The sequence below is a fragment of the Rosa rugosa genome, chromosome 2, assembly GCF_958449725.1.
Source record: "Rosa rugosa chromosome 2, drRosRugo1.1, whole genome shotgun sequence".
NCBI classification, from domain to species: domain Eukaryota; kingdom Viridiplantae; phylum Streptophyta; class Magnoliopsida; order Rosales; family Rosaceae; genus Rosa; species Rosa rugosa.
Window position 1 is genome coordinate 48,404,640 of NC_084821.1, and position 21,788 is coordinate 48,426,427.

The 21,788-nt window shown below is 38.1% G+C and overlaps 1 protein-coding gene across 13 annotated transcripts in view; it reads left to right on the forward strand.

Annotated features, from left to right (window-relative positions):
* Window positions 1–225: 225 nt before the first annotated feature.
* LOC133734878 (B3 domain-containing transcription repressor VAL2-like) overlaps window positions 226–21,788 on the forward strand; it is a 30,729-nt gene continuing 9,166 nt past the window's right edge. Inside the window, exons 1-15 of one of the 13 annotated variants that reach the window (XR_009858633.1) lie at window positions 639–1,043; window positions 3,920–4,001; window positions 4,180–4,318; window positions 5,061–5,322; window positions 5,498–5,597; window positions 6,144–6,209; window positions 6,358–6,423; window positions 6,608–6,673; window positions 6,822–6,887; window positions 7,041–7,106; window positions 7,253–7,318; window positions 7,434–7,499; window positions 7,662–7,699; window positions 7,875–7,920; window positions 8,111–8,321. Coding sequence is in view for 11 of the 13 variants with exons in the window: in XM_062162503.1 (XP_062018487.1) it covers window positions 937–1,043; window positions 3,920–4,001; window positions 4,180–4,318; window positions 5,061–5,322; window positions 5,498–5,597; window positions 6,144–6,209; window positions 6,358–6,423; window positions 6,608–6,673; window positions 6,822–6,887; window positions 7,041–7,106; window positions 7,253–7,318; window positions 7,434–7,499; window positions 8,111–8,173 (1,215 nt within the window). In the remaining 2 variants the exon portion in view is untranslated. The other 12 variants (XR_009858632.1, XM_062162508.1, XM_062162507.1 and 9 more) reach the window with 12 other exon arrangements.

The window sequence follows — 21,788 nt, forward strand, 5'->3', positions numbered from 1 at the left end:
TATTATAATTTACTATTTGACAATAAAGACTTGTCTAAATGGGCAAATGTTTTGAAAAAAATTGACCTATTTGGTAATTTCATTATTTTTTATGCCAACACATATCATCTCGCTTGTAGATTCTAATGGAATACAGCTCTAACCAGTTAATATCCACCTACCTTTAGATGTAAAAGATATTTCAATATAAATGTAATAAAGATAATATATCGCCTTGGCTGATATAAATACTGCCAAGTCGAAAGACCAAAGTTGAGTCACCCAAACCATCCTCGTTGAAGCTGTTGAGGAGCGTAGAAATGTTTTGCCCTTCGATTTCTCCCATAAATTGAAGCAAAGATCTCGCCTTTCGGGTATGCGCTCTTTTTTATTACCAAACTAATTTTTAAATATAAAGTTTAGATTTAAATCTGAAATAAATTTTGAACGGCATCCCACCTGAGCCAATCTCAAGTCTTATCGTAATTGTTCTTATCTTGTAGGGATTCTGAAATGTTTTGCCCCTCGATTTCTACCATAAATTGAACCAAACCTCTCTTCATGTAATTGGTAAATTTTTTGTTTTGATTTTTGATTTTGGGTTTTTGTATATGTTATATGATTAAATTTTGAAATTATATATTCAAAACTTATAAAAGGCAGGTTGTTATCCCTGTTTTTCAAGCACCTGAAAATGACGAACCTGACGCACTTTTGGTTCTTCCTGAGCCTCAGAAACCATCAAAATTCTCCTACTTTTTCAAACTCGCCCATCAGATTCATCCCCCCACATTCATTCCACGTCAACCCAGTTCAAATCCAATTCGATTCACCAACCCCCCAAAAACCCTAATTCCCAATTCGTGAGCCATCGCAAATTAGGAAAGTTCGAAATGGCTTTGACCCACACGCATTTATACTCTCTGCCTCCGTCACTGTCTTTGCTTCTGGGCTTCAATGGCTGCCAAAGCTTCGTGCTTTTCCTGCAAGGCCGAGAGTGATCAGTTCGTTAATGGCTGGGAGCTCAAGGATGGGTCTATGGCCCAGCTCTGCAAGAAATGCGGGTCAGCCCAGTTTTCTTTTTTACGTTTTTAATTTTGTGATGATATTGGTCTGTTTTGATTGAAATGAATTGGTTTTTTTTGTTTTCGTTTTTGCTTTAAAGGATTGTGTTGCTGTATGTAAATGTTTTTTTTTTTTTTTTGATTGAATTGATGGTGTGTTTCTGTGTGTGGTTTTGGGTTGATAATGATTGGATGCTCCAGTTGATTTGTCACATTGTCTTTTGGATTTAAATTGGTACAGTTGTTCATCTTTTTGTGGTAATTTATGCTATTGGTTTTAATGGAGGGACTGAAAACGGAGTGCAATCCGTTAAGATTTCTAGTTGAGATTGGTGTATAAAATGTAGAGAGTCAAAATATGTAGATTCTAGTTACAACTTCACCTATTTAGTATAAAAATGAAGAGATCGAGTCATAACAGGGATAGGTGCTTCCACTATCATGTAATGGTCTAGAACTGTAGATAAAGAAAGAGCCCTTGATTAAGTCTATTTGTCTCGAGATAAGTGTATTTCTTTATAAATCCTACTCTATGTACAACTGCTTCGAGGCTTTTACAAGTTAGTTAAGAGGCTGCAGCCTCAAGGCTAAATACCATACGGTCTACATGCAAGGGGGCTTCTGTTTCTATCCAAAGGGCCATGGCTTAGAGGGTGCCTTAGAAGTTTCTTTTTCTTATTTTCAATGGAGCAGAGGGCTTTTTTCCCGAAAGCAATCCAGTGATTCAACAAAAGAGTTGGTTCCTCTCTGTGCAACCTAAACAATCTTATATGTGAATATTTGAGTTAGGTAGAAGATTATGGAATGACTTTCTGCAAAACATTCAAAATAATGTGTGCTTTTCTTAATTTGTTGCTTTGATAAATCCCGTAAATTACAGTATATCTTAGTTCTCCAACATTCCGTGAGTTCGTGTTAAACAAATTTAAGGTGAGATGCATGACTCACTAGTAATGACTAACAACACAGAGCCACCTAGTGGTATTATGTAAATCTTTTCTTTTCTGATCTACACTAGTAAAGCCAAGTAAGGTGATTTGAAGACAGTTTTACCTTTTCAAAGTACAAGATTACTGGTATAATAAGATCATGATTACATGAAGATGACCTACTATCTAAAATCAACTGTGTTTTGTCTTGTGATCATCACCACAAATCAATCCAAAGGAGAAACCAACCCACATGGTTTGAGTTGTCTTGAAAGTAAATGCCCTCTCTAGAAGTTCTGTAAGATGTTTCATTGGGAAAGGTCAAAATAATTTGATGGTAGATCTCTCCAAGTATAAAGGTCTTCTCCGTCTAAGACTTCAACAACAATGCCTCTGTAAATAATTGATTTGAGGACCACCCCTTCCCCTTTTATGTATAACTTGGAATCTGCATGATATATGAAAGAGATTTAAGAGAATGGTAAAGAACTTAGGTAACTATCTGGAAGGCACAATTAAGTGCAGCAACCGCTCGCTCTTCATAAGGATTTAATGGGTTGAAATACATAACTTGTGTTTCGTGGAACAGAAACATTGTTGAGATACCTCTTTGGTCTTTCACCATCTTTTAGAATATTCTTAACCCAAAAAAATTAAGCATAAAAGCAATTGGGACAAGGTTCTTGGTCTCACAAGAATGAATTAAATCTGAAGACACATTCTCAGTTTACCTTGCAGGCGCAGGGTATATTTTGGATTTTTGAGACGAATCTCTGGGACACCATACAGGTGAATTCCTTACAGGAGAACTCCCTAGAACTTGCTCATAGCACTTTGTTTTTGACCTCGTACTTCATGAACCATTCTTGGGAATGTTAGTTGTTGATAAAAGATGTATTTGCCAAGATATTTCTCACACTCTTTCTGGGTAAAGAAGACCCCGAAGTGTATTGACTAAATCTACGTGCCTCGAGAGTGATAAGTATCTTTGTAGGGTCCTGCAATATAAGAGCAAGTTAATTCAAATCACTTCCTCAACCAAATTGCAATAGCGTACGAGTTGCTTGCATGGAACCAACTTCATGACATTTAGTAGTTGACAGGTCCAGTGAACTTTAAGCAGTTTAATGTGTTATATGTACATAGGAAAAAAGGGAGTATGATTAAAGTAGGAAACCTATTATTTGTATTAAATGTTGCCATAGAGAAGTTTAAATAAATACAGCATGCTTAACTTGGTTTGAATAATTTGATTTTACCGTTCTTTTTATTTTCCAATTCTCAGCATGTTCTGTTAAGAAAATTGTGATATGCTCCCGAGCACTTGTATGCTGTGACATAGGGTTTTCAGTCTTATGGTTGATTTTATTTAAGTGCCGAGCTTTCATATTGGGACTAGTATATCGGTCACAATGTCATTGTGTTAAACAGCTCTGAGCATTGAAAAAAAGTAACTGATGATTAAAGTTCAAATTTGGTTTATCCTTGGGTTTTTATTCTCTTATACTTAGCCCTTGCAATCTTAGCAATAATTGGGACCTACTGTCTTGAATCCGCACAAGGAAGTTAATTCTAACAGAAATCCTTAGCTCAAATTGGTGCTAATTAATTGCTTGCATGAAACTGTAGTCAAAGAAATATCTTACCTTAGAAGGGACATAGGTCGATCATTGGTAAAGAAGTTCCCAAACTGTACCTCTAGCCCATCCAACGCAATTCCTTGTTATGTGAGGCCATACTTAAGAAAGTATCTAATGCATAGCAATTTTCCCCTTTGATCTTCTTGAGACATAAATGCTAGGTCTCGAGTGTAAACTTTTTTAATTACTGTAGTGTGGTTTTAATTTTCAATACGATGAAGTTTGAAAGTGCAAAGGTGATAAATTATCCATTTATTCCTCATAGTTTTTGGTAAATGGTATCTGACTATATCCTTTGCAAATTTAGTTTTGCTTATGTGAATGGTATATTTTGTGAAACTTTTCACATGGAAGCGGAAGGCTGGAGAGACTGTGCTGTTTGTGGGAAGGTAAGTCTTCTTTTTGTTTTTAGTATAATTTTATTTTTTTCATTTTGTTTCGGACATCTGTTTGTGAATCAATACAAATTCTATTAGGTTGATTCAGATAAGAACACAAAACTCTGTGTCTTTCATTCTATCATCAATATTTTTTTGAAAGAAACTAATAATTGGTTTCCTTATGCAGCCACTCCATTGTGGGTGCATTATGTCACGCCACAAGTATGCACCACTGGATTTCGGAGGTGTAGGTTGCACAAAATGCTTACTAGAAGTTGATCAATCTATTGCTTCAGGTCGAATGACCAGAATGCTGCAAGAAATAGGTCAGTGATGATGGTGAATTGTTTATATAGTGTATATACCTTTTGAGATTTAGTATATGTGGATGCCTGCTGTAGTGTCTAGTCTATGCTTTTGTGGGTATTCCTTTGTTGGAAAATAGTTTGCTTGGATGCTTGAGGGCCCAACATTCATATCTGCCCATAGCTGATGCTGATGTGTGGCTATATAAAAAAACTGAGCTACTTTTGATTTGGAAGTCTCATTTCAGAGAGAAAGTATACAATTATGTATATCTAACACGGTAAATTTGAGCTCCCTCAGGCCGTCCAGTCCTTGGGTGGCTCAAAATATAAACACGTCTTTCTAGATTATCAGATTTTTTTTTGGAAGATTCCTCATTTGCATATAAATACAGCAGTCAGTGTTTATGTGCTTGGGTCATACGCTTGAGTAGAAATCTCTCAGGAATTAGACAAGGAAAGTTAGACAATAAATGAAATGAAGGAACATTGGTTACAAGCTGCTTGTTTTGTTCTGAAGATTTTACCGAACTTATCCATTGGCTTCTTCAAGTCTGAATTTTTTATTTTCTCTCTTATCACTTGGAATCAAAACAATTAAATAAGTAATGAAAAAATTCTACACAATAGTTTATCTTCCATATTTGTTTCCTTAACCAAACATAGGATGGTTCTTCTGTGCTGTTGTACTGGTAAGAAAATATTGTAATATGACTGAATGAGGGACTGACCACTGACCAAAGCCAGTTCTCTGCAATTGCAGTTGCCAAGTACAAGACGGACCCAACAGTTTCATCTGATCCTACTAAGAAAGTTGTCGAGTCCCTTTTTCCTGAATCTTTACAAGCTCCAGCACCTCAGATTGGAGAAGAATCCAATACGGATGCATCTAAAGGAGATACAGCTTGTGAATTCAAAGTAGGCAGTGAAACACCTCAAGTGGATGCCTCCACAGGAAACCATTTACACCCTGACAATCTGCCGAAGATGACAAGGGCTGAGCAACTCCAAAAAGTCTCCGGAAAGTATCCATTAATCTCCGGAAAGTCATCATGTTCTAACATTAGTTATATCTTAGAAGTTATTTTGCCTATTCTATTTTCCAAGTTCATTTCAGTTTCGGTAATAAGCTCCGCTTACTGCAATGCAAAAGTTGGTTCTATATACTATATACTTTGAGGTTTCCTTGACCAATCTAAGCTTAAACTCTGATCTTATACCTCTGTTTGAGAAGTCATCAACCGTAAGTGATACTAATCACAGTACAGGATTTCTTGTGATACCGAAGAAATATGCAGAGGTGAGTTTCAGCGGTACAGAACATAAACTTTTAACTTTTACAAGCACAATAAAGATGATCATGATCACTTCGTTTTGTTGTCATATGCTTCCTTTTTTTTTTTTTTTTTCTGAGAAGAGGTGTTGATATCATACATTGGGAGTTGTTTGATTTTCAATGTTCTCAACCATATTTGTTGGTGCTGCAGTTGCTTTTACTTTTCATAATTGTTGTCAGTATTCATTTTTCTGGATTCTGAAAAGTCCTCAGTTATATCTGTTTTTAAGCCAATTGTTAAATTCATTTTTGAGGGTGAACAATCATTTTGGCCATTCAGTTAATTAACTTTATTGATCCTTAGTTCAAAAGCAACAACCTTCAGTTAATTACTCCAACACCTATAGAAACAAGTCTAAAACAGACAAGGTAGATAGCTTTATTTAAGGACTTAATTACAATTATATGTTTTTACAATTTCAAGTTATACTTTGATTCTAAGCTTTTATTAAACTAGTGAGCTACTTCTCTGTAGTTGAGTTTGATATGTGACGTCATTGCTTCTAATAGGAACAATCTCCAAGGGACATTGAAACAGGTCCAACACCTGTAGATACAAGTCTGAAAGCAGACCAGGTAAACAGCTTCTTATCGACTACTTGACCTTCATTGCAATCATAGGTTTCTATAATTTTCATTTATATTTCAATTTAAGCTTTTATTAAACAAGCGAGCTACTATTCTGTACTAGAGTCGTGACATGTAATATCATTGCTTCAAATAGGAACAATCTCCAATGGATGTGGTAACAAATCCAATGCCTATAGAAACAAATCAGAAAACAAACCAGGTAAATAGAAAAAAAAAATGGTCTATTTTTTTTTTTTTTTTTTTTTATGTTTTTATTATTCGACCTTTATTACAGTCATAAGTTTCTATGATTTCCAGTTATACTTTGATTTCAAGTTTTCACCAAGCAGGTGAGCTACTACTCTGTACTTGAGTTTGATATGTGACATCATTGCTTCTAATAGGAACAATCTCCAAGGGACATTGAAACAGGTCCAACGCGTGTAGATACAACTCTGAAACCAGACCAGGTAAATAGCGTCTTTTCGACTACTTGACCTTCATTCCAATCATATGTTTCTATAATTTTCACTTATATTTCAAATTTAAGCTTTTACTAAACAAGCAGCTACTACTCTGTGATAGAGTTGTGACATGTTCTATCATTGCTTCAAATAGGAACAATATCCGATGGTTATGGAAACAAGTCCAATGCCTATAGAAACAAATCAGAAAACGAACCAGGTAAATTGTTTTTTTTTTTTTTTGATTACTCAACCTTTATTACATTCATACGTTTCTATGATTTCTAGTTATACTTGATTCTAGGTTTTTATGAAACAAGTGAGCTACCACTCTGTACTCGAGTTTGATATGTGACATCATTGCTTCTAATAGGAACAATCTCTAAGGGACTTTGAAACAGGTCCAACGCCTGTAGATACAAGTCTGAAAACAGACCAGGTAAGTAGCTTCTTTACGACTACTTTACCTTCGTAGCAATCATATGTTTCTCTATAATTTCATTTGTATAATTATATTTCAATTTTATGCTTTTACTAAACAAGCGAGCTACTACTCTGTGATATGTGATATATTGCTTCTAATAGGAACAACCTCCAAAGGATATGGAGACAAGTCCAATGCCTGTAGAAACAAGTCATAAATCAGACCAGGTAAATAACTTCTTTTCGAGTACTTGACCATCACTACAATCATATGTTTCTTTAGTTTCAGTTACACTTTCTGAGTTGTTACCATTGTGATGAGAGATATCATTGCTAATAATAGGGACAATCTCCAAAGGATATGGAAACAGGTCCAACGCCTGTAGAAACAAGTCTGAAAACAGACCAGGTAAACAGTCTCTGTTTTTTTTTTTTTTTTTGATTACTCGACCTTTATTACAATAATTTGTTTCTATGATTTCCAGTTATACTTTGATTATAAGTTTTTACCAAACAAGTGAACTACTACTCTGTAATTGAGTTGTGATAAGTGTGCCATTAATTCTAATAGGTTCAACACCTGAAGAAATAAATCTGAAAACAGACCAGGTAAAAAGCTTCTTTTGGAGCATTCGCCCCCCGTTACAACATACCTTGCTATAATTTCCAGTTATACTTTGATTTACTCTTCAAAAAGGAAAGTTGTACTTTGATTTTTAAGTATTTACCAAACAAAGAAGCTACTGCTCTGTAATTGAGTTATGATATCACCTGCTTCTAATAGGAACAGTATCCCAAGGGATATGGAAACAAGTCCGAAAACAGACTAGGTAAACAGCCTCTTTTTGAGTATTGAACCTTCATTACATTCATAATGTTCCCCCAGTTATACTGCTTTTTTTTTTTTTTTAATAAAAAATCAAGTGTTAATTAAAAATAATACAATATTCACCATTCTGTAACTTTTCTCGCTTTTCCATATTTTTTAGTGATGTTCTGAAACTAGTTATTATCCTCCAGGACTGTAAACCCTGTGCTATCCTTGGATGGGTGAAGGCCTTTTATGCAATTAGAGTTTCATAGAAGTCATCCTTCTCCATTAGGCTTATCAAACTTTCTTTACCGAAGTGGAAATCGAGTAATTTTCTTTGTTGTTTCCATTGAATCTTATGACTGTAATGTGAATGATAGAGGAGATTATAAATTTCAGCCATTTATACGTTTAAGTGCACTTCAAATATACTATGATCGAGAACAAATTTTGAAGATATAAAACGATCATCACAAAACAGGGGTTATCCATTCATCAAACGAACTAGACAAATTACAAATGCCAAGAAATTGGCAAGAATTCACAACCTTTGGATATATACATCAAACAACAAGGATACAGATGGGGATCGACCTGATCTAGGAATCAGACCACAACCTAAATTGGAACCGACTCTAAATTCAGACCTCGAGACGACCACTTTGAAATTCCCTACCAGTTCAGCAACCCCGAAACCAACATTTAGTCTTCCACCGGTACACGTTTTCCATAGATTCATACCTGCTCTTGGTTGCTTCTGCACAAAAGTTAGTTTAGTTATTTGATTGATTAATTAATTAAGCATCTAGGAAGCTACGTCTTACATAATTTTGACTGAAAAAATAAATAAAAGAATTTTCTAAACAATTGAGAGGATTGGTTACATGCTTTTGCACTAAAATTAGTTTAGTTAATTAATTAGGCATCTAGGAAGCTTCGTCTGACCTAATTATGTAAATACATAAGTAAAAGAATTTTGTAATCAATTGAGAGAAATTGGAACCATGCGGTGATGTTGGCATTTGCCTATATATATTAACATGTAGCTTTTGCAGCAAATCATCTGAAATTATTTTTCTGTGCTGAGTTTCGGCGATTCCGGCCACCTACAGGACGAATTGCTTGTAGCCAGTGATATGGACTTATTGGGTGCAATCAGGAGTGCCCAAGAGGGGTGGCTACAGGACGAATTGCTTGTATTTCGATATAAGCCGTACGATATTCCATCCCTAAGCTCCAAAGTCCCATTGGATAACGAAGCGTTCAGATTTCGGCCCGGCAGGCTTGCAATGCGATATAAAGCAAGAGCAAGCTTAAGCTTGGACGTTCCATGGGTCCACCCATGGGTCGAACTATGGGGCGACCCATGGCTCATCTGGGACGACCCATGGGAAGGAGTGTTCAAATTGCTGAATCGCAGAAGGGAATTTCGGGGAAGGGCACGGGGACGACAAAGAGCATTTTCACTTTCCGAGCTTCATCAAGATCTTCTATGTGAACTCCTTCTGAGTGTTGAGATGTCTACGAATAGGCGTGGGTATCGCACAAGTCCACGTATCCAGTTCAACCGGGGACGATTGAAAATGTTAGAAAAGATGTATGGAACCTGTTCGGACACTCGTATATATGTTGTCACTCAAAGTTTGGCACGGTCGGAGAGGGAATTGGATGACCTCTCGGAGCTTCTCGAAGGCGCGAAGAAGAATAATGTAGTAGAAAAAACAGTGCTGCCAATATTCTACGGTGTTGATCCCTCCGATGTACGACATCAAACAGGAAGTTTTGCACAAGCCTTTGCAGACCATGAGATAAAGTACAAGGATGACCCACAAAAAGTAAAAAGATGGAGAGCTGCTTTAACGAAACTGGCAAATCTCGCCGGCTGGGATTCAAAGGGCTGGTATGAATTATTATGTTGATTTTCTTTCATTTTCCTTATTTGTCATCTATTATTTAGTTACTCTATATAAAGAAAGGAATTGCATTCTATTATGCAATTGAAATATTTATTATATTGGAAATGAGTACATTGGACATTACTTCTTTCTGTTCCTAATTTACTACATAGTTAATTTTCACATCAAAAATTCATTATATTACTTGATAGAAACCTTGTATGGTCTTTTAGGTTATACCTATTGGAGATTGCTATACACCTCAATTTTTTTTTTTTTTTTTCCCTTCATCCCTACCCCCACCTATCCTTATTGTTAGTGAGATTTAAATCTCTAATCTCTATAATGTTTCCTAAAAAGTGCGTTATAATAATTCTCTAATTATTTTGTCTTTATTTGGCTTACATATTTGAAGTCTATAAATGTAGTGGCTACATGTAAGTAAAACTCAGTGCAAGAAAATGTGAAAAATATGAAATTTACCATGAAATTTTGTGACAATAAAGAAAAGACAAAAAACATAAGAACAAGATTCTCATTAGACTCATTTCAATCAACACACACTCACACACACACATAAGGGAGGATTCAGAGCACCGATATGCACTTGCATAAATATGAATAGATGGCTAGATAACATCAATTTGATTTTTTGGTAATGTAAACTTTAAAAATCAAGGGTTGAGATCATTTAATAGGTACTGGATCACTTGCACTATCAGTACATAGAAGAATTTCCAATATATATATATATATATATATATATATATATATATACCCATTCTAGAGAGAACCTCCTTACTTTAAGAATTTGAGGATTTTCACTATTTTAGACTAGTACGTGACCTAATTTAATGATCTCAACCGTTGAATCCTTAGACTCCTATGCAAGAATTGCGTCTACAAAAAATCAACCAAATCTATAGTCATTTGGTCATTCAAAATTGTATAAACAAATGTGGTCCATTAGATAAAATTAAAATGAATATTGTGGTAATCAAATGGTTAAACATTTTTCGATTTGGCTAATTTTTTGTAGGATTCATATACGTATGTAACCAGAGGATGAATGATTTAGATTATTAAACTACAAGCTAAAAATAAAAATATCCTCACTTTTCAAGTTTAAGGAGGTCCTCTCTAGATCCTCCACACACACACACACACATATATATATATATAGGATTTTTCTCAGGTGCGGACGTCCGTACCGAAATTTCGGTACAGATTTTCGGTTTTCACCCACTTTACGATCACATATTTTGATCTTAACTGTTCAGTTTTTAGGTCCTAATGTATAGCTCATATCTGCAAAATTTTAGCCAATTTGGTGATCGTTAAGGCATCCAAAACTGCAATTTACACGAACGAACCGAATCTGTCGAACCAGAACCGTTCGTGTACATTGTTGTAATTTGCAGTTTTGGATGCCTTAACGATCACCAAATTGGCTGAAATTTTGCAGAGGTGATCTATTCATTAGGACCTAAAAACTGAACGGTTAAGATCAAAATATGTGATCGTAAAGTGGGTGAAAACCAAACTGTGGGGGTTCGTGCTATCTCCAAACTTAGAGTTTATTGAGATCTCCAAACTTAGAGTTTTTAGAGAATTTATGATCGACCATTTACATTATTGTTTCGATCTAATCCACGATCTCTTGGAATTGAATTTCTTGGGAGCAATTACGCTAAGAAATTCCTAATTTCTTTGGAGCGATTATGTACAGAAATTTCTTTTGTTTTCGTGGTAGCTTTTTGCTCCGAAACTAACCTATTTTCTTGTTCTTTTTCAGGATGAGTAACCTGAACAAACTGGATTTTGCTTCATTGGGGACAACTGGCTCTAGATATCACAAGTGGGTTTGTGATGTCCGCTAGCATTTCAAGGCCCAAGGAATCCTGGATATGATTCTTGAGTCTAGTCAAGACGTGCTAACTGTTGAGCAAGCTCAAGCTTCAGAAGGAAATAAAGCTGCCTTGGAAGCAAATAAGGCAAAAGTCGTCATCCTATGACTCGTCATATGGATGATTCGCTCTAGTACAAGTATATGAAAGAAGACCCTAGAAGGCCGTGAATCTCACTCGAAGAACGTTTTGGCAACGTCTGTGACTCCCTGCTTCCTGACCTAGAAGTGAGATGGCATGATATCCACTTCTGTGATTTCAAGTCAGTTCTGGACTATAACTCGGAAACACTTCGCATTAAATCCTTAATGGAATTATATGGAAAAGATTTCACAGATGCGATGTTGATTGAGAGGACTTTCTCTACCTTCACCGTCTATGCTTTGATGGTTGCTAAGAACTATCGAATTGATGTTATTGCCAAGGTTTCATGAGCTCATTTGAGCTATGAATGTCGCTGAAAAGCATGACAACATCCTTATGAAGAACTGTAATTCGAGACCCGTGGAAACAGAGTCCAATTACAGTCGCGCCCCTAAGGGAGGGAGCCAAGAGTGAAACCCTAAATTTAGGGACAATTCTGGACGTTCTGGTCCATATTCTCGCTCTAATGAGGAAGGTAACCACCAAAATTGGCGGACACGGAACTGAAGAGGTCAACTTGGAAATAAAGAGGGAGCAACGCCTCTGGCCATGTTGGTGGCGCCACCAACATTACGAGCCATCCTAATAACGCTTTTAAAGCGCCTCAATCAAGGGAGCTTGAGCATAGAGATGCATGTTCTCGATGTGGAGCATCCGATCATTGGGTACACATTTTTAGAGCTCGTGAGAGTATTGCCATCGCCTACAAAGCATGTTGTGAAGCAAGAGAAGCTCACTATGTGGAACAAGAAGATCAAGAAGGTGATCGCGAACTAAGGGTTGAAGACTTCAAGTCAGGCCAAGATCAAGAGACTGGCGATTTTGAATAATGTCTTTATTTTTCCAAAAGATGTAATATGCACTTGCCATATATTATTTGTAGTAAATGCCAATGGTTTAATTTTTCTTCAACTAGGCTCATCCAAAGTAAGTGTGATGTCTAGCTAGGAAGGTTTTGAGGTAAGTGGTACTTAAGCGAGATTTGCTCCACCGACATCTCTGTACTCACCTGGTCATATTTATTTTGGAGTTACCGTAAGAAGTCAAGCGGCTACCATTGTTTTGCATTAGCTAGTATTCGGATTCAATTTTCTTTTGGTCAAAGAAACGATGATTGTTGGATCATATATAATTCACATATATATTTGTGCCCTAAAACATGAAAATACTTGTTCTAAAAGTCCAATTTAGTGTTGACTAATCTAATTCCATGTTTTGTAGAAAATCTTGACAAGAGGAGAAAAAGTGAAATTCCGGTGAATTTTTCACGCACCACCACTTTTGGCTGCACAAGTACTTCGTGAAGCAATCCCAGAAAAATAGGAGTTTGAATAGAGAAATTAAGCCATGGATCATGAAGTACTGATGCAAAGGACTAAGTCTGATCACTTCTTGGCCGAAAATTACAAGGGAAGTCCACTGAAATCGTTATGCAAAACAGTTGTTGCAAAGCAGAAATCTGCAGTTTCAGAATCAGCTTTTTGGGAACATTTTTGGAGAGTGTTTCTTGCAATCTTCCAACTACACCTTTATAGAAAGGGCTAGTATTACTTAAAGATATGATGATGTACTTAAACATGAGCCAAATAACTGGTCAGAATGATCAACATGGCAACAGTAAATCAAGTGCAAAATAGGCTTTCTGATAAGGCAGAAACTGTCAGCTTTTCACGAAGCTTTTTGGGAGATCTCTTCCGGCGACTTACTTGGAGTTTTTCTAGAAGGTTATTGATCATTCTTAAATATGTGATGTCATAGATCATGGATAAGTCGAGAACCATCCAGAAACATGGTAATAGCAAGTCAAGCCTAGTCCAAGAAGGAAGCTTCAGAAGCAGAAAACGAATCCTAGTCAAATAAGGGTAACTTGGTCGAGAATCCTTTTTGGACGGTTTTGTTGTGCATTTTAGGAAGGTTTATAATGCTGAGATTATCAAGGAAAGTCCTAGAAGAATCTTACAAGATTATGGCAAGATTAATCCATCATATTATCTTTTGGATAATACGCATCCCTTGCACACTTTCACTTCCAACACTCTTCATTTTCATGCTTCCCATGCACAATGAAGAGAGCTAGCTGCTCCTCTCTTCTCCCTTAGCCATATTTTTCTACTCTATTCTCTTTAATAGCTCATCATTACTTCCCTCTTTTTACTCCATCACTTTCATACCCTTTTCCCTTATTTTTAGGATCTATTACCACTCTCATACTCCACCTCCATGCTTCTTACAATGCTTGAGCTGCTATCTTGGCTTCTCATCATCATTTTCACACCTCTATCTTCATCTATTTGAGCATCTCTTGTCACAAGGAAGAGCCATCACCCATACCACCCCATTACATCTTTTTTCTCTCTATCTCCACCACAAAACCTTCATCTTCACCTCCCAAAATCCAAACACATACTATCCATACTACTCTATCTCCTCCATCACCACCTCCATTTCTTATCTCTACCTCCATTAATACTACTACTACATCATTTCTCCACTCTCTTTTCTATCATCATTTTCTCCATCTAATCCACCTATTCACACAATACATAATACAAGCTTCACTATCTTTTATCATCAAATCTTCAAGAGCAAGAAGGAGAGGGTATCACCACCACCACCATCACCACCAAGACGTGAGCTAGGGGACCATACAACACACCACTAAACCAACTCTAGATTATATTTTGGTGTTTAATTTGAGTATGAAGTTAGTATATGTAATTATGAGTGAGTAGTACTTTGTTGTATGTAATCATAAATGTTTTGCCCTAAACCCTAAACCCTATACAACACACCACTAAGCCAAATCTTGTATGGATTGCTGTTATAATATTATGTGATGCAATTTTCCTTAATATGCCTGCATGCTAGTTCAAGAGATGAATTCATATGCTTAGACTTTACCACTTTGAGTATGTGTGTTTGCTATGTCATGATATAATGTTTAGAGCTTGGTAACCTTTGAATATTAAAGCATGAAAACACACTAGGTGTGCATGTAGGGGTTATGAATTACAATCACTTAGAGATAAGATTGGTTTGTTTGCATGATTTCTTCATCTCCAAGCTTCATGCACTTAGGGTAATGCACTAGATATCTAACCAGATTGAAATGCATGACTTATGTAGTTAAGTACTACACCCGAGAGGGGTTGCTTGATATCACAAAAGGAGCATGTGTCCCTTGTCATACCCGAGAGGGATGCAAGGAGATAAATTGGTTAATTAATTGGTTAAATAAAAATATTACAACCGATAGATTAGAAACTACATCGAATTGAGAAATATAAAAAACAATACGAAAAGCAAGAAAAAGGGATGCACTTAAGCATTTGATGAAGCAGCGTACATAACCCGGGCTATGTGAAAAGGTACCACCGATATGGTGCACCACCCCTCCACGTAGAGATAAACGTCGAGTAGCAGGTAACCTTCTGTCACCGACCTTGTTTAAAAAACTGAAAAAGGTGCCAATGATATGGTGCACCATCCATCCACACACTGAATTGCGTCGAGTAGTGGGTAACCTTCTGTCATTGACCTTACCTAAATAATCAAAAGCAAAAACAACTAAAAGCAAAAGAAGCCCATAAGAGCCCCTGGCCCAACTAACCACCCAAACCAAGATCCAGCCCAACATCCATATCCCAATCCAAGCCCAAATTCGGATCCGACCTGGATCCCAGATCCAGATCTGAAACCAGATCGGACTCGGATCCCAGATTCAGATTTCGGCTAAAGGAACCATCACCGCTTCGACGCACACCGTCGCCATCCCAAACTGGATGCTGTTGTATATGGATTCCCGGTCTGCATAGCAACTGACGTTGGCAACTCGGTCAGCACTCCATCTCCTGCCGCCGATCTAACCGCCCCTATCGAAGCCACCAAATGGACCACCACCCAAAGAGGCACCGCGCCACGCCAACAGAAAAGAAATGGGACCACGACTTCCTTCAAGGCCACCAGTCCTCAAGACCAAAACCAAACCTAGATCAGCATCGGAGAAAGAAGCCTCTAGCAGGCCACCACGAACCCAGCCTCCGATGCCTCTCTTCTGACAGGTCACCACTGTCTGCCCAAAACCAAGGCTTAGAGCCCGGCTGCCGCCCTTGAAAGCCAGAAGAGAACGATGAGGAAAAAAACCACATCCCTTCAGCCTCCCTATAACCAGAGAGGGAGAAATTCCCTATCTCTTTGCCGCCGTCAAACCCTAGGGAGACCCAACCTCTCAGAGAGAGTTTTTTTTATTTCTTCTTTTAGTAGTGAGAATTCTCATTTGAGTTCCTCCTATAGTTTATAAATACAACAAAGATATAAATATGGCGCGCACACACACACAGACACACAATCTTTCTATACTAAGGACCTCCTTAGATTTTAAAATCTAAGGATTTCCTTGAATAGATTCACTTTTCAATTACATATCCACATTTTAACCGTTCAGTTTTTAGGTATATATGAGTAGATCATCTCTACAAATTTTCAGCAAAATCGATAATCATTAAGGCATTCAAAACTGCAACTTACAATTATGAACACTAACGGTTCAGGTTGGACAGATTCGGTTCGTTCATTGATTTTATCTAGTTCGATACCTAAACAAATTTGGCTAAAAATTTGCAGAAGTGATCTATATATTAAGACCTAAAAACTGCTCGAGATGTGAATATGCGATCGAAAAGTGAGTCTATTCAAGGAAATCCTTAAATTTTAAAATCTAAGGAGGTCCTTAGCATAGAAAGACTCTATATGTGTGTGTGTGTGTGTGCGCGCGCGCATGCATTGTTTAATATATAATATATTAGACAATATATGCATATATGTGTATGTTATATATATATGCATGCGATCATGGGAAGATTAAGACTCAGAAACCTTATTTATACGCCTCTAAGGGAGTCGTTCTAACGTTTGCTCCAGAAAACTCGGACTGCGTCTAGGTTTTCCCGATTTTCCTCTCGTTCGGTGGCACTCATTGGTGTTTCGCTATGCCGATTTGGGCTGCTGCCAGACTGGGCTTGAAAGCTATTATCGGATAATCTCATGAATGGAGGAGGCTCGGGGTTTGGCGGAGGGGTCCAGGCCAGTCGGATTCTATAGGGATGGTGGGTGCGCTTTCAGGACCTGTGGCGGCGGGGGCGTCGTCAGGAGATTTCTAGAACCGGTGGCTATAGGGGATCAGTGAGGCGGTCTGGAAGGATCGCTGGGGTGGCGTGGCTGTGGTGGATCTGTACTAATCGTGGTGGTGGAGTCGTTGGGCGGTTCTGGTCGGTCTCATGTGGGGTCGCAGCGGCTGTAGGTCTGACAGCGTGACCGGCGTTGGGGTTTGAGGAAGGGTGGCGGTGTTGGAGGTTGAGGAAGGTGGCGGCCACGGGTCATCTCTCTGCTGGGCCTTGAGTTAGGCCCATTCTCTTGGGATTGGTCTGTGGCATAATTTGGGCTGGGGTGTTTTTGCTCTAGCGCCTCTGGAGTAGTACCAAAGGAGAGTCTCCGCTACCTCTACGTATTTGAATGTATAATGAGTAGGACTATATGTACGTACCACTTGTGGGTACTACCACTAGTTCTAGCTTGTGGCTTGTGACAGCGGAAGGGTATGTAACGGCCTATTCTGGCTTGTGATGAATATATTATTCCTTTAACTCAAAAAAAAAAGAAAAAATTATATGCATATATATATATATGCATGCATTTATTGTCTAATATATAATTTATGGTCCTTGATCCAAAGCATCAAAATGAGCGAAAATTATCCTACTTACTCCAGCAATAGTTTTTTGTTCCCGCCAACGCAATTTAATAGCAAATAACCATTTTGCCCTCAACCCAATTGACAGTTAATGAATTACAGCCACTGCCATTCTCTCACTCTCTCTATCTCTCTCTCCCTCTCTCCATCCACTCTTCGTCGACGTTCTCACCAGTGGTCCTATTCATTCACGGCTTCCTAGATCTCTGGTACTCATAGAGGCACAAAAACCCAAACCCTGGCCTCGCTCGGCTACCGAACTGTCGCGCCGAACCTCCGCGAATTCGGCGAATCCTCGAAAAGGACCGCCACAACCTTACCCCCAGCGCCGCCTCATCACCTCCAGTCTCACCCACTAGGCCGTCCGGGCCTTCAACAACATCGAGATCTTCGCCCCATCTCGGCTCACTGCCCAAGACTTCTTCTATTTACTCGACACGCTTTGTAAATATGGCCATGTTAAGCTCGCAGCTGAAGTTTTCAACAAAAGGAAGCATGATTTTGTGGCTGATGTGCAAATGTACACTGTTCTGGTTTACGAGTGGTGTAAGATTGGTCGTTTTGATATGGCGGAGAGGTTCTTGAGGGATATGATTGAGCAAGGTATTGAGTCCAATGTGGTTACTTACAATGTGTTTCTGGATAGGATTTGTAGATGGACAAGTTTGCACACATGAGACAGGTTTGGGAGGGCCATGCATCAGAAATGCACTGAAGGTGTGGGTTTCAACATTGATTTTTTTTTTTTTTTTTTTGACTTTGTCAAGGGGAACCCAAAGGCTTCCTAGGCCCAAGATAAACCCCTTCGGCGCATGTGAAATGCTCTAACTGTGCATTGCAGCACACTGCCTGTCCACTTTGACAGCTTCGGGGTTCGAACTTAGGTTGGGGAGCACACCCAACTAGACTAGGCAAGAACCACTAGACCACTTGCAGTGGTTACATTGATTTTTTTTTTTGTCTGAGATTGACGACGTCTTCACCCTCTTTTTTTTTTTTGGGTAAAATGAGGGCAGAAGGAAAGAAAAAATGCAAAAAAAAAAAAAAAAAAAAAAAATTATTGGTGGGCAATGAAAAATTACCTATTTGGTAATTTCATTATTTTTTATGTTAGAACATATCGTCTCACTTGCAGATTCTTATCGAATGCAACTCTAAACTGTTACTATCCACCTACCCTTAGATGTAGAAGATATTTCAATATAAATGTGATAAAGATAACGTATCGCCTTGGCCGATATAAATATTGCTAAGTCGAAAGACCAAAGTTGAGTCACCCAAACCTTCCTCGTTGAAAGGTTTAGGCTTATTGTAACTCAATGTCCCCCCTTGTATTCGACAGTTTCATTAATTAAGGCTTGAGGGCAGCCGCACCAGCCCTTTATTCAAAAAAAAAAAAAAAAAACCTTCCTCGTTGAAGTTGTTGAAGCAAAGCTCTTGCCTTTTGGGTATGCTCTTTTTTATATGTAACTTTAGATTTAAGTCTGCTTTTTTATATATATGTAAGTTTAGATTTAAGTCTGAAATAAATTTTGAACAGCGTCCCACCGGGGTCAATTTCAAGTCTTATTGTAATTGGGGTCTTATATTGCAGGGATTCTGAAATGTTTTGCCCTTTGATTTCTGCCATAAATTGAAGCAAACCTCTCGCCTGATGGGTATGCTCTTTTTTATCACCAAACTATTTTCTACATATAAGTTTAGATTTAAATTTTGGTCGGCATCTCACCGAGGGCAATCTCAAGTCTTATCATCATTGGTCTTATCTTGTAGGAATTCTGACAAAAAATAGTCAAACATTTCTAGTTGCTCCAAAACATTGGATCGACAAAATTTAGATCTTACTTACTAATTTCTTGTTTAAATATAATTTCTTTACGTCATCTTGAAGTATCAATTGATATTTAGTCGGCCTTTTATGAGTGTTGCTTTTGAGACTTAATATAATCGATCTTGTTTTTTTACATATTCAAGCTAGATCTGAACATTGTTGGTGAGCTGTGACCTGTTGGTAAGTTATAATTCCAACATTATAAAGGTCATGGGTTCGATTATCACTAACATATGTAAGGGTGGGGTAGGATAAGAGTTTTAAAAAAAAAAAAAAAAAATTCTAGATCTGAACATTGCATATTTCATAATCAATAACTAACACATAATGTGATATTTGTTTAAGAAAAACTGAATTGGGAGAGAATTGAGTCGTACTTTCATTGATAATAGGGGCCTCTTTATATAGAAGATTACAAGACATAGAATCAGAGTTTTACAAGGAAAGATAATCGTAACCTAGAGTTTGGGCCAGACACATATTCTGGATTTACTTGAACACTCCCCCTTGTGTCGCCCAAATGTGGTGCTCATCTCGTTGTCTTATTAAAAACCTTGCTGAGTAACAAAAATCCAGTGGGACAAAAATAACCTCGGTCGAAGGGGAAAAAGAGCACAACACACCCTTCACATTTCGAGACCATACATGTAGAAATCTCCCCTTGATGTCTGCATCTCCCCTTGATGACTACGGTCATGGGAGTTCGGATAACTTCCGCAAACGATGCTATCAACATGTTTCTCGAAAGTGAAATTTAGGCAATGACTTAGTGAGCAAGTCTGCCACACTAGCCTCAGATCGAACCTAGTTCACTTTGATCTTGAGGAGAGTCTGTTGTTGCTGATTATACTTGGTGTTGTAGCTTTTGATGTAGCCTTGCTTCATTTGTTCAAAACAAGCAACATTATCCTAAATGCTCGTAGGCTCATATGTGGTAGACTTCAAACCACAATTGTTCGAACATGCGTAATTGTGGATCTAATCCATATACATTCACGAACCACTTCGTGAAGAGCAATACTCTCTGCATTGTTCGAAGATATAGCGACTAGGGTCTGTTATGTAGACCTCCAAGATATCACGGTCTTTACCCATGGTGAACACTTAACCAGTTTGGGAATGACCTTTGTGTGGGTCAGAGAGATACCCAACATCAGCAAAACCTTCCAAAACACATGTTGTTTTGGGATGGGGATAGAGGACGCAGGCCAGTGTTGGCGACGTTCCTAGTGTGTGATGGGTCTGAATCCATCGTCTCTCTGTAGGGGCAGAACAAGTCCAGATCAATTGTACATCTCAAGTATCGAAAGATATCTTTTAAACCAATCCAATGGCGTCGCTTTGGCGCAAAGCTATATCTAGCTAACAAATTCACAGCATATGAGATGTCCGGTCTTGTGCATTGAGCTAAGTACAATAATGCGCCTATTGTACTTAAGTAAGGCACTTCTGCCTCTAGCACATCTTCGTCATCATCCTTTGGACGAAGATGATATTTTCAGGATCAAAACTACGGACGGTCATGGGGGTGCTTGAAGACTTGACCTTATCAAAACGCCTAAGCATCTATCAACACGATGCTCAAGTTCCAAATTGACATAATCGTGTTCTCCCAAAATCGGATTTCAAGTGTTCAGCGGTTTCCCTTATCTCTTTAAGGGCTTCCAATTAAGATCATGTCCAACATGAACTGCAATAGAATCTGAAACTTGTTATGGAAACGCGCGGGCATATCCCTTCCCAATCAAGTAGCCACTTTAGTGAGCGTTTCAACCTCATTGTAAACGCGCTCCGTGGTCTAGAGCCACTTGGCTTGGGTAAATGAAGTTCACCATGAACCTTCATGTATATTCCGTATCTAGATACCCATAGAGATACGTAGAGACCACATTTGTAAGCTGCATTTCAGTTATTCAGAAACTACCAAACTGACAGGGTAGTGGAGTGCAATAACATCCTTACGAGAGAATATGTCTCATCGTAGTCGATTCCAGGGCGTTTTGTGAGAAGCCTTGCGCCATAAGGCGAGATTACTATATCTTTTTCTCATCACGCTTTCTAACGAAGACCCATTAGTCAATAGGTTTTATGTTAGGAGGTGTTGGCATCACTAGCTCATAAACCTTCCTCTTTGTTAGAGAATCCAACTTAACCTGGATCACATCTTTCCATTTAGCCAATTTTCTCTACGTTGACATTCATTCATCAACGGAGCGTGGTTCGATATCAATTGTAACGCCCCAAGCTGCACCTCACCAGCTTAAGCACGTCACAGTGTCGCGAGTCTCTAAAACATAAACCGAACGCTCGATTTACATCCTAGAGAACCGCTAGGCATTTTGTTTGAAAAACTTTTTGTAA